General features: G+C 39.8%; 1 protein-coding gene across 1 annotated transcript in view; it reads left to right on the plus strand.

Annotated features, from left to right (window-relative positions):
• Window positions 1–14,778, plus strand: part of lama2 (laminin, alpha 2) — a 238,298-nt gene that overhangs the window by 119,079 nt on the left and 104,441 nt on the right. Inside the window, 2 exon segments of the mRNA XM_073855781.1 lie at window positions 3,777–3,904; window positions 10,232–10,318. Of these exon segments, the coding sequence (XP_073711882.1) occupies window positions 3,777–3,904; window positions 10,232–10,318 (215 nt within the window).

Consider the following 14,778-nt stretch of genomic DNA (forward strand, 5'->3'; position numbering starts at 1 on the left):
GCTGAGACTTGCTACGCCCAAAATATTCCCATTACTCATTAAAAAGATAGGACCAACCCTTTTCGACCATGCGCTCGGCGCACAAACCATTTTACCCGTCGTTAAATTAGCAAAAGTGGATTCGGACACGCCCATTTAGACGTTGCGCTGTTCGCTTTATGTGCTTAGTTAGTTAAAATAGGGCCCAAGATGTGTAATGTTTACACATAGTTTTAGTACTGTGTATAATAATTATGTATATATAAAGACACATACATACATGCATGTATAATTTTAAAATATGTGTATCTATTAAGTATTCATGTTTATATAGTATAAATTATATATAAATATATATACACATGTAAATATATCTTAAATGTATACCTGCATGTGTCCGTATTTATATATACATAATTATTATAAACAGTACATATGATACTTTTATTCTGCAAACGATTAATTGCGATTAGTTGTTATGCAGCCCTACTCTCTTTGTTTGTCTGGCTCTCTCTTTCTCTTACTCTGTCAATGTAAATTCAGAGTAAATGTCACAGGTCTAAATGGATTTGTTCATTTGTATGCAAACACAAATTAGGTCTGGGTTCATCTTCACTTTCACTTATTTCACTTATCTAACCTCTGTTTATTGAATCATGTCTACAGTAAATAACAAACACATTAACAAACCTTCAAATCATCAATCAAATATGAACTCTGTCTGAGTAGCTTAAATTATCTTGTTACGGTATGGGGTGGTGGACGATGAAGGAGAGACGATGGATATATAAAATATAAGGGTATCACGATTTCGATTTTAAATCAAAATCAATTGAAATTAAGTCACAACCTTGAATTAAAAATGGAATCGTTGATGCTGCCACGCCCCCATGTCACGTCCTGTCGGCTTGCCAAGCGTAAAAAAAACTAGCGAGTCAACCTCCTCTAACTTCGCTAGCTACAGCCAGTTAAAAAATAGCATGGCAAATGCAGGAGACACCACACGAGCTGCTCTTTACATGGAAAAACAAAAAACAGCACGCGCCTCCCACCTTCAGCTAAACTCAATCAGAACAGAGCGGCATCTGTGACAGTTGTTTCTCTGAACTGAGATCTGTTTAAGTTTCACAACAACTTCTTTCACTAGCTTAAGAGTTATGAAAACAGCATTTAAACATGACTTATTGGGGTATAGTCTCACAATCTTAACTAACGGTAATAAAAGTGCGTTTTTAAGGTGAAAAGTACTGACAGGAAGTTTCATTTTATCAGGTATTTGCTTATACCATATTTTTCCACTGGCAGCACGACTAACATGGCAGGGCATCTCTGTGTTCATGATCAGATATATTTAATAAAAGTCTAGTCTAAAATGGCATAGCATTTTTTGGTGCTTTCAAAAAAAAGGTAAAAACCGAGAATCGAATCGTAACCTTAGAATCGAAAATATAACCGAAACTAGGATTTGGAGAATTGTGTCACCCCTAATAAAATAACAGATTTATTAAACTAAAGACATTAGCCTCTTTCACACAGTAATTCTAGTAAATTACCATGAATTTACCAGAATGAATTTACCAGTAAATACAAAATGTGCTGTTCACACATGCAGTGACGTTCCGTCTTTTTACCAGTAAGACATCATTCACACATCAGTATCAAAATACCGGTAAACTCGGAGAGAAAGCGGAAGTTACCTGTGGCGGGCGGCCGGCGAGCTCCGTCCGTGTCGTATTTGTAAACGGCGGGTTATGACTTAATACCCACGGTCCGTATTTTGTTGTTTTCACATCTGTGGCAAACGGTCGCGAAGTTGCTCGTGACCAAACAACATTGCGTTAGGCGGCATCAAACGGAACCTGCGCGTTTGCACATTACGCTTCACAGATGGTGTGCTAAGGACGTCGGCAATTTGGCAATTAGATGGTAAGCTGTTTTAAACAACTTTGGTGAAGAAATGTGGATGTTAACTTCAGGTGTGCTCGACTTTTAAGCAACATGTGTGTGGAAACGTCCGTAAACAGTCTGGGGGAAACCGCGTCACCTGTATAAAAAACTTTCTGATTGGCCCGATCTGTCAGCGCGGTCTGACGTAGTCCGTTCTAAATGCCGGTAATGCTATATTTTTCGTTCACACACAGCGCTTACCGGTAAATTACCGTTAATCTTAAAACCTGTCTTACTGGTAAATTGGGAGCACTGATTTACCGGAAAGGTTCTGTTCACACATGACATGTTAATTGCAATTTACCAGTAAATTACCAGTAAAGACTGTATGTGTGAAAGGGACTAATGACTACAATATAAACACACTAAAACAGGTGACAATAGACAATAACAGACAACAATAGGGAGAACAGACAGAGTATATATAAATATTATGATGATTGATGGCAGGTGAGGAAAATGACAAACACAGTTCAGGTGAAGGAGTGAAGAGGATAATGGGAGATGTATTCCGGATGAGGTTGAAGGAGGAAGACGGGCAGGAAAACAGACAAGGATGTAACAGTACTTCCCCCTCCCCCTAAGTGTGCCTTAAATTAAACTACACCAAAGTGGTGGTGGGGGGGGTAGAGAACAGACAACAAGGAAACAAAACCAGGGGGGTGATGACAAAGTAAGGAGTCAGGGAGAAGCCCGGAGCAGGAGGAGCCGAATGTTGGTCCAGAGCAAGCAAGGATGAAGCCCCAGGGTGGAGTTGTCGAAGGGAGGAGCCAAGGTGGAGCTTTGGTGCGTAACACCCTGGGAACGAGTGATGTGCTGCGACTGCGTCCGAAACCGCCTACTTCCATACTATATAGTAGGCAAAGAGCATGGGCAAGGCGAGTAGTATGTCCGAATACGTAGTATTCCAAAAACAGTATGCGAAAAGTACCCGAATAACCTACTACTTCCGGTTAATTTCGAAGCGTGCATACGATGGACACTTCACTATCCCATGATTCCATTGATTTAAATCAATGAGTGAAATCAAACTTTGATGCATGTGAACTTGAATGTGAACAGTCACAGCTTGTTTAGTTGTCATCATGAAACACAATAATATACTGTTGTGAATCAGTCTGATTTATACTGTCAGAGTCTGTGCAGACACCTGCGAGCTCATGATGTTCAAATCCTCATGCGTTTTTATTCTCTGTTCCTTTAAATGTTCTGACAACTAACTGTGAAAAAGTAAATAGCAGTGACACATTTATTATTTACTGCAGGCAAACGTAGATATATTACTTGAATATCTTTCAAAGATATTATTCCACAAACCTTTTAAAGTCTGATTAAATCTTCTTCTAAAACACACATACACTGTATGTGACTGGAGCAAACAGATGAATGTTGTGTTACGGTCTAAGACTGATCGTGTGAACATTAGGCAGTTCGGTTACACTTAACAGTATTGTGTTTTTTAACAGTAGCTTATGCTCTAACTAAGATTAACTAACAGGGAATAATACTTCGACATTATTTATTAATCTTAGTTCGTGTTAACTTCAGCATTTACCAATACATTTATAAAAGTTTATACATTTATAAAAATAAACAAATGTATTGACATTTTAACAAACAATCATCAAGATTTAAAAATGCTTTGAAAATATTTTTCATTGTTAGTTCATGTTAGCCAACACATTATAAATGTTATAAATGTAGGTCTGTGTTATAAGAATAGGAGTTTGTTTTGTATTTGTTGTATTTTGTAAATTGAAAAGTCATGATGCTGTGCAGATATTACATACACTGTATGTTGTTTATCTCTTCATATAGGTTATTTCACAAGTTTTGTGTATGTATTGTAGGATTGTAGGGACCACACAGCAGGACCAAACTGTGAGCGATGTGCCTCTGGTTACTACGGAGATGCCACCCGGGGAACAGCCAATGACTGTCAGCCGTGTGCCTGTCCTCTTCTGACTCCATCAAACAAGTATGTCAACATCCGTGAAGTCATACTCTGAAAATAAATAGTGTCATTTATGAGTCGCTTATAACTTGACAAGCCACGGCATCAGAGTAAACTCCTAAAAATAAAGGTTTTTAAAAGGGTTCATTCACAGCAATATAAGAACCAGTTTTGGTTCCCCAAAGAATCTTCGACCTTTGGTCAAAGGTTTTTAAAAGAGTCATTATTTTCTTATCTTTTTATAGTCTGTACAACCTTTATTCACTATTAAGAACCATTTGTGCTATAGTAAGATTCAATGGATATTGAAATTCTGTTTAAGCAGGACCTGCGCCAAAAGGGGGCATTGCACCCTCAGATCTGAATTATGTCCCTCGGTTTATTTTCGGTATTTATTTGGTATTATTATTTATTACAAAAAAGAAAACTAATTGAAACTGTATTGTGTGTTTACAAGACTAACACAAATAAACTAAAAATACTGTATTTTTCGGTCTATAAGCCGTGTTTTTTCCATAACTTAGCTGGTGCTGCGTCTTACAGTCACGTGCGCCTTGTAAGTCAGTAAATTAATTTTGACATTTATGAGGCAAGAGACATCATTACTAGGGGTGTGACGAGACACTAAATTCACGAGACAAGATGAAATCCGAGGTTTTTTAAGAAACCCTCAATGATAAAATAAATGAATAAGTTCCCTTTCAGTCGGTCACTACGACGTCACGTCGTGACCGACGAATTGGGAACTCGCTTAGAGGGACCAATCTACTTCGATAACTACTAAAACGCCAATGAACTTGGCATTGAGATATTTGCATAATGCTGGCGCCGCCCCGCCAGGTGTGTATATAAGCAGCAGGTGCAAATATGGAAATTAGCTTTTTCGCTTCGAAAGCCGGCAGTATCTGCTACTGAGAAGCTACTCTACTCTGTTTGGGATCGATTGCTGAAGTTGGTTGGACTAGCAGTACCACAGCGGACACCTCGCAGTATTCCATGACTCTGCATCTTTTTTGTTTTGAGTTTAGTGTGTGTGTTGCCTTTCCCTGTGCGCATCATCAACTGAGCATTTGAGTGAATTTCCCTAAAAGAGTGATACGGAGAGCTTTGTGCAGGTGCAAATATGGAAATTAGCTTTTTCGCTTCGAAAGCCGGCAGTATCTGCTACTGAGAAGCTACTCTACTCTGTTTGGGATCGATTGCTGAAGTTGGTTGAACTAGCAGTACCACAGCGGACGCCTCGCAGTATTCCATGACTCTGCATCTTTTTTGTTTTGAGTTTAGTGTGTGCGTTGCCTTTCCCTGTGCGCATCATCAACTGAGCATTTGAGTGAATTTCCCTAAAAGAGTGATACGGAGAGCTTTGTGCCTTGTTAAAGGCAGCCACTCTCTCATATATTTGGAGATCAGCGTCCTTTTCAGGATGGCTTTTCGTCCATGCGATCTTGGGTGTGGATAGTACATGGGTCCGAAGGATGGTCACGAGCGTTGTTTCTTGTGCTTGGGCATCGAGCATGCGGAGGCAGCGTTTGCTGAGGGTAAGTGTTCTCACTGCGAGAACATGTCCCTTGTGGATTTGCGGAGACGGTTGTCTTTCCTCCGGGAAAAGCGCAACCCTCGTCCTGCGAGCGCTGAGCGTCGCCACGGTGCGGCTGTAAGGCTCTCAAAGGATGACCTCCGCATCACTGTGCTGAACCGGTCGGGGGATTCGTCCTCCGGCTCTCAGCCTCCTCGTCCACAGCCGGCAGAGGTTCCAATGGAGACTGCAGAGTCGTGTTCTACGATGTCTGTAGGATCTGTTGTGCCTCCCTCCGGGTCCACAGCCTCCGCAACATCCGAGGGTGGGCCCCCTCCCTCTGAAGTGGATGCCAACGTTCTTCCTCCCTCTGGTCGGGTTGCGATGCCGGAGTTCGATCCGGAGATGGTGGCTGTGTTATCTCGAGCGGCGGAGACCGTAGGCTTAGAGTGGGTTAACCCCTCTCAGCCCGAACTGTCCCGTCTGGATGATTGGTTCTTCGGAGCTGCCCGGGCTTCACAGCCCTCTCCTCCAGTGCCTTTCTTTCCCGAGGTGCACAAGGAGCTGACAAGAACTTGGAACCAGATTGCGGCCGTTTCAGCCCTCCCCCCTCACCTCCCTCACCGGTGGAGCCACTAAGGGTTATACGGGGATCCCTCCGGTGGAGCGGGGGGTCGTGATGCAGCTGTGTCCGGCCACCGCTGCCTCTTGGAAGGACCGACCAACCCTCCCCTCCCGTGCTTGCAGACAGTCGTCCGGTTTAACGGGCGCTGCCCACCTGGCATGCGGAGAGGCGGCTTCAGCCCTGCATGCAATGGCGTTGCTGCAGGTTCATCAAGCGAAGGCCTTGAGGTATCTGCATGAGGGAGGACACGAGTTGCCTGTCCTCTCGGAGCTCTGGGTTGCCACCGATCTGGCTCTCCGCGCTACGAAGGTGACAGCGCAGGCGATTGGTCGTGCCATGTCCACGCTGGTGGTCCAAGAATGGCACCTGTGGCTGTGTCTAGCGGACATGTCGGATGCGGATAAGAACAAGTTCTTAGACGCTCCAGTGTCCCAGACCGGTCTCTTCGGCGAGTCGGTGGAGTCTTTCGCCCAGCAGTTCAGCAGGTCACAACGTGACGTCGTAGTGACCGACTGAAAGGGAACGTTCCCTCAAGGAGGGAACGGAAACGTCACGTCCCGTCGCCACAGGTGCTGCTCCCTGCTATCGGCCGGTCACATTCTCCTGGCTTTCTCAGGGAAAAGAAGCTAATTTCCATATTTGCACCTGCTGCTTATATACGCACCTGGCGGGGCGGAGCCAGCATTATGCAAATATCTCAATGCCAAGTTCATTGGCGTTTTAGGAGTTATCGAAGCAGATTGGTCCCTTTAAGCGAGTTCCCAATTCGTCGGTCACGACGTGACGTCTCCGTTCCCTCCTTCAGGGAACGAGGGTTACATCCGTAACCGAGACGAAACTGAAATAGCATTATTTTTAAATGTTTTAACTAATCAAGGACTGGCCCTAACAATTATTTTGCTAACTGATAATGAAGTAATTTGTTATTTTGGGGTAATAAAAATAGACCCAAGTGAGCAGTAGCTTTTAAAATTACATAATAACGAAGATGCAATAATAATTGGTTCAAATAAAGTATTAAAACTAAGTTACATTAAACAACATTTTGTGGCCTATAAATAAAAAGCATTATGTATGTATTATAACAAATGCCTGCAGGGGGCGATAGTGGACTTGTCTCGAGGACGCTATCTTCACTTTCACTTTAGACGGAGGGAAACGCTTATTTTTAGTCAAACAATGTTTAAATCCATATTAATATTTAATATATGTCCATTTCTTTACACTAGAAATGATACAGCCACTGTCATTTTTTGAGCAAGAACATGAAGACATTAAATCATGTAAACTCTGAGTGAGGGTTTAATCTGCTGAGACTTCACATCTGACACTGATCAACAGACAAACACAACGCGTCTCAGACTTCACACGAGCTCCCAAACGAGCATTATTGGAAACCTAAACAAAAAAAGTAAACGCAGTAAAAGACAAATATAATGCATGCACTGTAAAAGGGTCAAACAGAAAGCTGCATCCTTCGGAGGGCGCATATTCAGGCTGCATACGTCATCAAGGTTTATTTAAGATAATTAACAGAGCATTACATTAGCAACTAGTGATCATATTAAAAAAATTTGAGATTAAATAAATAATTATTAAAGTTTATAATTGTTAATAGTCTCTAATAAGACAGTGATGAAGTAAATGCAGTTTAAAAATGCTACCTCCGAAGGATGCAGTCTTTTATTTGAGAAACGGCCAGCACCTCCACAAGAAACCTCGCGAGACACATGTAATCTCGCGAAACACATTTAATCTCGTTGCACGAGATCTCATCACACCCCTTATCATTACCGTCTACAGCCACGAGAGTCCATCATATGCTGCTTCTGTATTTATGTAATTCAATGGATTCAGTAATGTGGAATGACGAGTATGCGAACTTCAGGCTTGTTGGCTTGTTCGGTTAATTTAGCCTATTCAACCTTCCAGGTAAGTTCTGTATGCTATGGTTTATCATTTAAATAACTGATAATATTACTTTAACGTACAGACATCTATTCAGCCTGCTGTTCTGTCTGCTATTATTTAGTTGAATAACTTGCCTTTTCAGATTAAATGTCTGTTCTTCGTGAAATAATTTTCTAAATAAACTCAACGTATAGTCCACTGTGACTTATATATGTTATTTCATCTTAATGATGCATTTTTAAATGACGCGGCATATACTCCGGTGCAATTTATAGTCAGGACAGTATGGTATAAAGAAAATTCCTTTAAGCTTTTCTATTTATTTTATACACAACAGGGCTATGCGTCTCCGACTGGCTAATGAAGAATGAACAGCACACAACTTGTAAAGTTAAAACTACTATATATGGACAGGGTTTTATCCAACATTTATCCATGCCGTTATCAGCATTATGACTTTTGATAAGTGTTTTTGATATTTGTTCAGTAAGGCTGAACCACACTGCGTGTTAATGAAAATGTAAATTGAATGTAGATTGCATTAATTCAATGCAAAAATATGCAGATTACAGCTAAAAAGGTCAGATTTTTTTATTAAAGCAAGCCGCGTGTTGTTGATGTTTTTTTTTTAAAAGTTAAGCCCCCTTAAAAATGTAATGTGCCCCCTCAGTCATTTCATTCTGCACCTGGGCCTGTGTTGACGGAACCAAACAGCCTGACAAGGAAACTTTAAGAACCTTAATTTTGAAAAGTGTAGATGACAGCCAAGCTTCTCTTAAAAAACTATTTTCTAAATCTTAAGCTACTAATACAACTAATACAACAGGCTACTAATACAGTAGACTGTTAGGGCTGGAGTTAGGGATGCGGTTAGTAGAATAAGTTGACATAGTTGCAAAGATACTTATAGTCAATTTGTTTGAGGGATCATCAGAATAAATCAAGTGTTTATAGCAGTGACGAGGCTACATTAGGGCCTGGGTGGGACTGGCCCACTCAGATTGATGGTTGATCCACCCTGTCAGAAGAGACACAAAATATTTTTGTGTAAAAGCCAAAGAAATCACGCATAAAATATAATAATAATCGCTCAAATACACATAATTTAGAAATAAATAACTATTTATATAGGAAGTGCGTTTCTAAACCTTTATATGTGAAGATTATGTTGAAGTGAGCAGTTTTTCTTTGCGCAAAGACGCACACACATACTCAAATGGACACAAACTCATAAGCGCACACATGGAGATGCATGTTTTAAAAAGCATGCAAACACAGAATCTCTTTGCGCTTGACAGGACACATAGACGCAAAATTATCTCATATACCACAGTCTTGGCAATTATTGTCATAAAAAGAATCAGTTATGTCTTAAAGTGAACGAAACAGTTCAGAAAGAAATCAGATGTGTGTGTCAGTATATGGATCCGTGCATATTCGGTCTTAAAGGGACAGTACCCTCCAGAAAACTGCTTATGTTTGTCTCATTATATTAATTAAAAGACAAAAGGAAAATCACTTTTGAAGCTTTAGAAAGGATTAATTATATTTCATTTATAGAATGAAGAAGACAGTGTTATTATTCATTTGATTATATTTCTGTAAATACTACTGTACTTTATTTGTAACTTTGTTCTTTTCTTTTTTCATATGCTTATAATTTCTTGACTTGTTTTTATTTTATTCCCTTTTTTGCTGATCTGAAAATTATTCAGTCCATGACTCAAAAAACGTAATGTAGTTCGTTTAACCACTACTATATTGTAAAATGAGGTAATTTAAGAGTAGGCATTGAGGTCCACCCTATTTTACCAAGGCCCACCCAGTTTAAATTTCTGGCCTTGCCACTGGTTTGTAGATATTAAACATACTACTAATTCTCCAATGACTGATAGTTTACAAGAAGTTGCAAAGTTATTAAAATGTCTAAAGTTGACTACTAACTGTCTCTGTGTGGAAGTCTTTTAGTGGGTTTATAATGGCCTTTGCATGCCGCTGGCCAATCCAGAAAGAGTTTGTGTCCCAGAATTCAACAGCTGAACATTCCAAGTCCTCAAGCGGCTAAAGAAAGCAATGCTGTCCTCCTACCCTGTGCATACCAAAAACTGTCCCGCTTCAGCTTCAGTGTCGTCTGAGAATAGCACTGACGGCCATAACCTGACGTCTGTCTCTGTCTGTTGCTCTGCTCTCTTTGACTTGTTTTAAAGTCAGAGAGATAATAATACTGATGAAGGATGTTTTTCATTCGTCTCTCTTTTCTTTTGCTTTTTGTCCCCTTGTTGGCTGAAAAACATCACAGTTTTAGCCCTACGTGTCACCTGGATGGCAGAGGTGAGGTGATATGTGACCGCTGTCCGCCCGGTTACACCGGTACACGCTGTGACAGGTAAGACCATGTTTTAACATGTTTGTTTGATCAGCTTTATTGTTTGTGGTCAAGTGCCCACACATGCAAAACAACACAACCCAGCTTTATCATTGGTCCAAACCAGTGATGTTTAGCCTTCATTTCATCATGTGATAATCTTACATCAGTCATTCAGTCTTTATTTCTCTTTCTCTGATTGTCAATAGCATTCTCATATGCAGCATTCATGTATTGAGAGTAAAATAAGATGTATGTTGTGTAATATGGATGGAGGAAAGATCTCTGCTGTGACCCCGCTCATTGAAACAGATGGAGCGGGACCGTCGCAGTACCAAACCTCTTCACGCTGACCCATTAGCAACGTGCAGGGAACAGAAATTGAGGCAGATGGAGGTGTTTTATAGAGAGGACAAATGGAGAGCAGGGCAGAGAGGATAGAGGGGGCGAACGGAGGGGTTTTCCAGGGACAAACACACGTTAATGGCGCATGATGGGACTGATCCATCACTGCTCAGATGAGGACTCAACCAGGTCTGTCCCCTGAGAAGGATGTGAAGGACATATTTCATACAACCTCCACCAGACACCAGAGAAGTGAAAACCTGGTCTCAGTTATTCTCTCTAGACAACATTAAGCCCATAATCTCCACTTAGGTTTACAAAAGATCTCAACAATGTCTCGAACTATGCTTAAATATGCCAATATACTACAACTGCTATCAGTCGGATATCTTAAAGGTCCCGTTTTTCCTGATCCCATTTTTTAAACTTTAGTAAGTGTGTAATGTTGGTATAGTAGCATAAATAATACCAGCAAAATTATAATAAAGCTCAAAATTCAGTGCCATGCAATATATTTTCTTTAAAGAAATTTCCCCCTTCAAAGCCTACAGCGAACGGCCGGTTTGGACTTAGCCCTCTACTTACCGATTGAATGACGTCAATAAAACAGTTTTTGACTAAACTCCGCCCGCAGGAATACATCAGTCGCCAGCTTTGGCTCAAACGGCTCTGCTAAGCTAAGCTGCTGTCGAATCACAACACACTAAACAAACTACACAATCAGAACTCGTTACGTATTTCTGAACGAGGGACTTCATAGAACAAGGAAGACATCATCCAGTTTTTAGGACAGTGAAAACAGTGCAATACAGATAAGTCAATTGTGTGAAAAATACTGCTTTTTTACACATGAAACATGAACACATGTTATGTTGTGCACTGTTAACACAATCAAAGCTTAAAAACACAGCAAAAACGGGACCTTTAAATTTTTTTCATCCTTTCAAGTCTGAATGATCTGAGCTATGCAATCCAAATGAATTGAATTACTCTGTACTCTAACTGTGCGCTCACACCAGACGCGAATGAAGCGAATAAATCACGCTATTTGCGCATAGTTGGGCACTTGAACATTTTTAGTTATCTTGCTTTATTCGAACGTGTTTCACATCATTCGCACATAAAATTTTGGCAATACGTTCAATTTGCTGACTTTAGCTAGCTTGTAGCCTCAATTGGGTGTATATATATATATATATATATATATATATATATATATATATATATATATATATATATATATATATATATTTAAATATATATATATATATATATATATATATTATATATATATATATATATATATCGTTGCTGTCCGATGAAAAACACGTATGTCCATTTTGCCGATTTTGAGATTTTTGGTGTCAAAGCTGTCAGTCACGGCGCGTATCTCCCGCCTGTGAAGCGTCTCGCCGGTCTCGTAAAGTTTCATCGAAGCTCAGCACTGGATATAGCCGAATAAACATAGCCTGTGAGACAATATCTTGCCTTCATCGAGGTAAACGTTCCCCCTGACGCCAGACGTACGTCTAGGAGTGACTAAATTACGGTAGGACTGTGCAAACAAAGTATCTGTCTAGCATAGTGTTATTTACGCTGGGGACATCCCACCGCTTTTTGAAGGCGTTTGGTTAAAATGTTCTGAAAAATCAAGCGATGCTTAAGACTGGTTTTGTGGTCCAGGGTCACATATGTTGCGTTGTATGCTTATGGTGTGTTTTCTTGTACATATGTAATGAAATTCATTGCAATCATTGACTAAACGCGCTGCTGTTTTTTACGGTATGGTGCTTTTGCATTGTTCGGTTGAGCTGGTGTTGCAGGGACTGTTACATGTGTGCAGTAGACATTGTTGAGGGTTTTATGATGAGTATTTTCTTGTTGTTGACTGTTATACGCTATGCCCATTTTTGATGCGCCGTTATTCAATATTTTTCCTGTCCTGCAATAATGTTTTTTATCTGATCTTTTGTCCCCACCACTTTTCAACACAAACGGACGCCCCTGCTGTCGAGCATTACCATGTCAGTGTATTGATTAATTGTCCCTTCATAGCTTGCAAGAGACATTTAATACACTTATAATTAATATTAAATAAACTAAGCGTATTTAACTAAGACGTAGGCTATTTAATAAACTGAGCGTATTCATCTGTCAATATGAAACGCGACTTGGGCATTCTAATTAATGATCGGAAGAACGCGTATCGACCACCGTTACTGTAAAATATGCACGTATGTCCATTTAAACTCAATTTTGGTCAAATGTGGATTATATCATTACACTGGCAAGAATATGGTTACATGTAAAGATGCCGTACCAAGTATGGCAACGCTACATTTAACTGCTTTTGATATACGGTGTTTTGGAAAAAGTAACTGTTTTGGACATACGTGAGTTTCATTGGGCAGCGACGATATATATTGACTTAACATGTAAAACACTCGGCTTAAAGCTTCATTCGTGTTTGGTGTGAACGCACTATAAGGCCCAACAACATTTTAAAATGAAAATGATCCTTGTCTATTCTGGCATTTTAAAAAAGATCTCCGTCCACACTATACATGACTGTTATCATGCCCTTACAAAAAATAACCATGGTTTTACTGCAGTTAAAACAAAAAAAACATAGTTAAAATCATGGGTACCACATAATTACCATGGTTTTGTAAATAACCATAGTTAAACCATGGTTACTACACTTTTACCACAAAAAAGCATGTTTAATTTTCATAAGAGTGGCCCTTCACACACACTGGGTATGCATATATGAGTTTATTGCTCTAATAATAGTTTGCCTCATGGCTCTTGCGTATGTATGCAGCCATAACTGTTTAAATCTTATCAGCCGTTTGTATTGTAATTCATAATTGAGTCCCTGGCATGAATTTATACTGCATGTGACTGAAGCAGACACACCACACAGCTGCAAACAACTCAAAACTGACCAATAACACTAAATTTCGGGATATGTGTTAAAAACTAGTTGGTGTAGCGTTTGTAGTAATCTCTGACAATAGTTGGTGACACTAAGTGCACTTTTTACAGTGGAAACCCGTTTAACGGAAATAAAATCAAAACAAAGCACTGTCTCATTAAAGCTGGCTGTCATGTTATATTTTCTCATTAGTGGTGAAAACATTTACCATAATACTTACAGTATGCGCTTGTTTTGGGTGTTTGTGTCATGACATAATGTGCTTAAAAGGAATGTGTGGACAGCTGATATCCTGCTGCTCCGTCTCCATGTTAATGTTTACAAGGTAGTTGCAGCCGGTCATTGTCATCTTTCAGTAATGGTCACATTATAGGGGCTTGCCGAATCAGGGAAGGTTACGCAATGACCCCTACGACCTAATCAGAGTGAATGTGGGCACTCATGCCTTAATTTAAATAAATGTCCGGTTAGGTCCGTGTCCGTCTACGCTGCAGTGCAATCCTGGAGCTTATAATGGTCGAAAATTCCAGAGTAGTCTGGATAACAATTCTGGAATGCAATCTGGAATGCATTTTAAAAACAAAAACACGCTAATGTAAATGTAGTCTTAACTGTATGTCACATTTTTAATTTATTTATCTTAATGAATTTTGATGCCACATTTCCTGGTATCAGTCTTCATTTAAAAAACGTTATTCACTGAATTTGCATTTTTTTTTAAGGTTTAGTGGTTGCATGCAATAAAATTTTCTACATTTAGATATATGCATTTAGTTGAACTTACTCAATTGGTTTTAGCAGAGTCGTATAACGAGAGAGTTACGAAACGTTTTGATCTCGCCGCCGCGCAGTCACGTGATTCATGTAACGTTGTACAGTTCCAAACCAGGGCTGTCAATCTATTTGCATAGGTTTTCAGCTATTTTAGGTAAATATTAGCTTGTAATGTGAATTGATCACTATACTTACTATGTTTATAACGTTTTTTTACTAGGGAGTGATGGAAATACAGTAAATCAGTTAATAAAGATAAACAGTTAATGGTGACCCAAAGATCACTGTGGTTATCTATATCAGTGGTTCCCAAACTTTTTCAGCGTGCGGGCCCCCCTTGTGTACAGTGCATTTTTTCGCGGCCCCCGAAAGAACATTTATGACAAAAACCTAGTAGTGGCTTATTATTTTTTAGGTTTAATTA

The sequence above is a fragment of the Misgurnus anguillicaudatus genome, chromosome 18, assembly GCF_027580225.2.
Source record: "Misgurnus anguillicaudatus chromosome 18, ASM2758022v2, whole genome shotgun sequence".
NCBI classification, from domain to species: domain Eukaryota; kingdom Metazoa; phylum Chordata; class Actinopteri; order Cypriniformes; family Cobitidae; genus Misgurnus; species Misgurnus anguillicaudatus.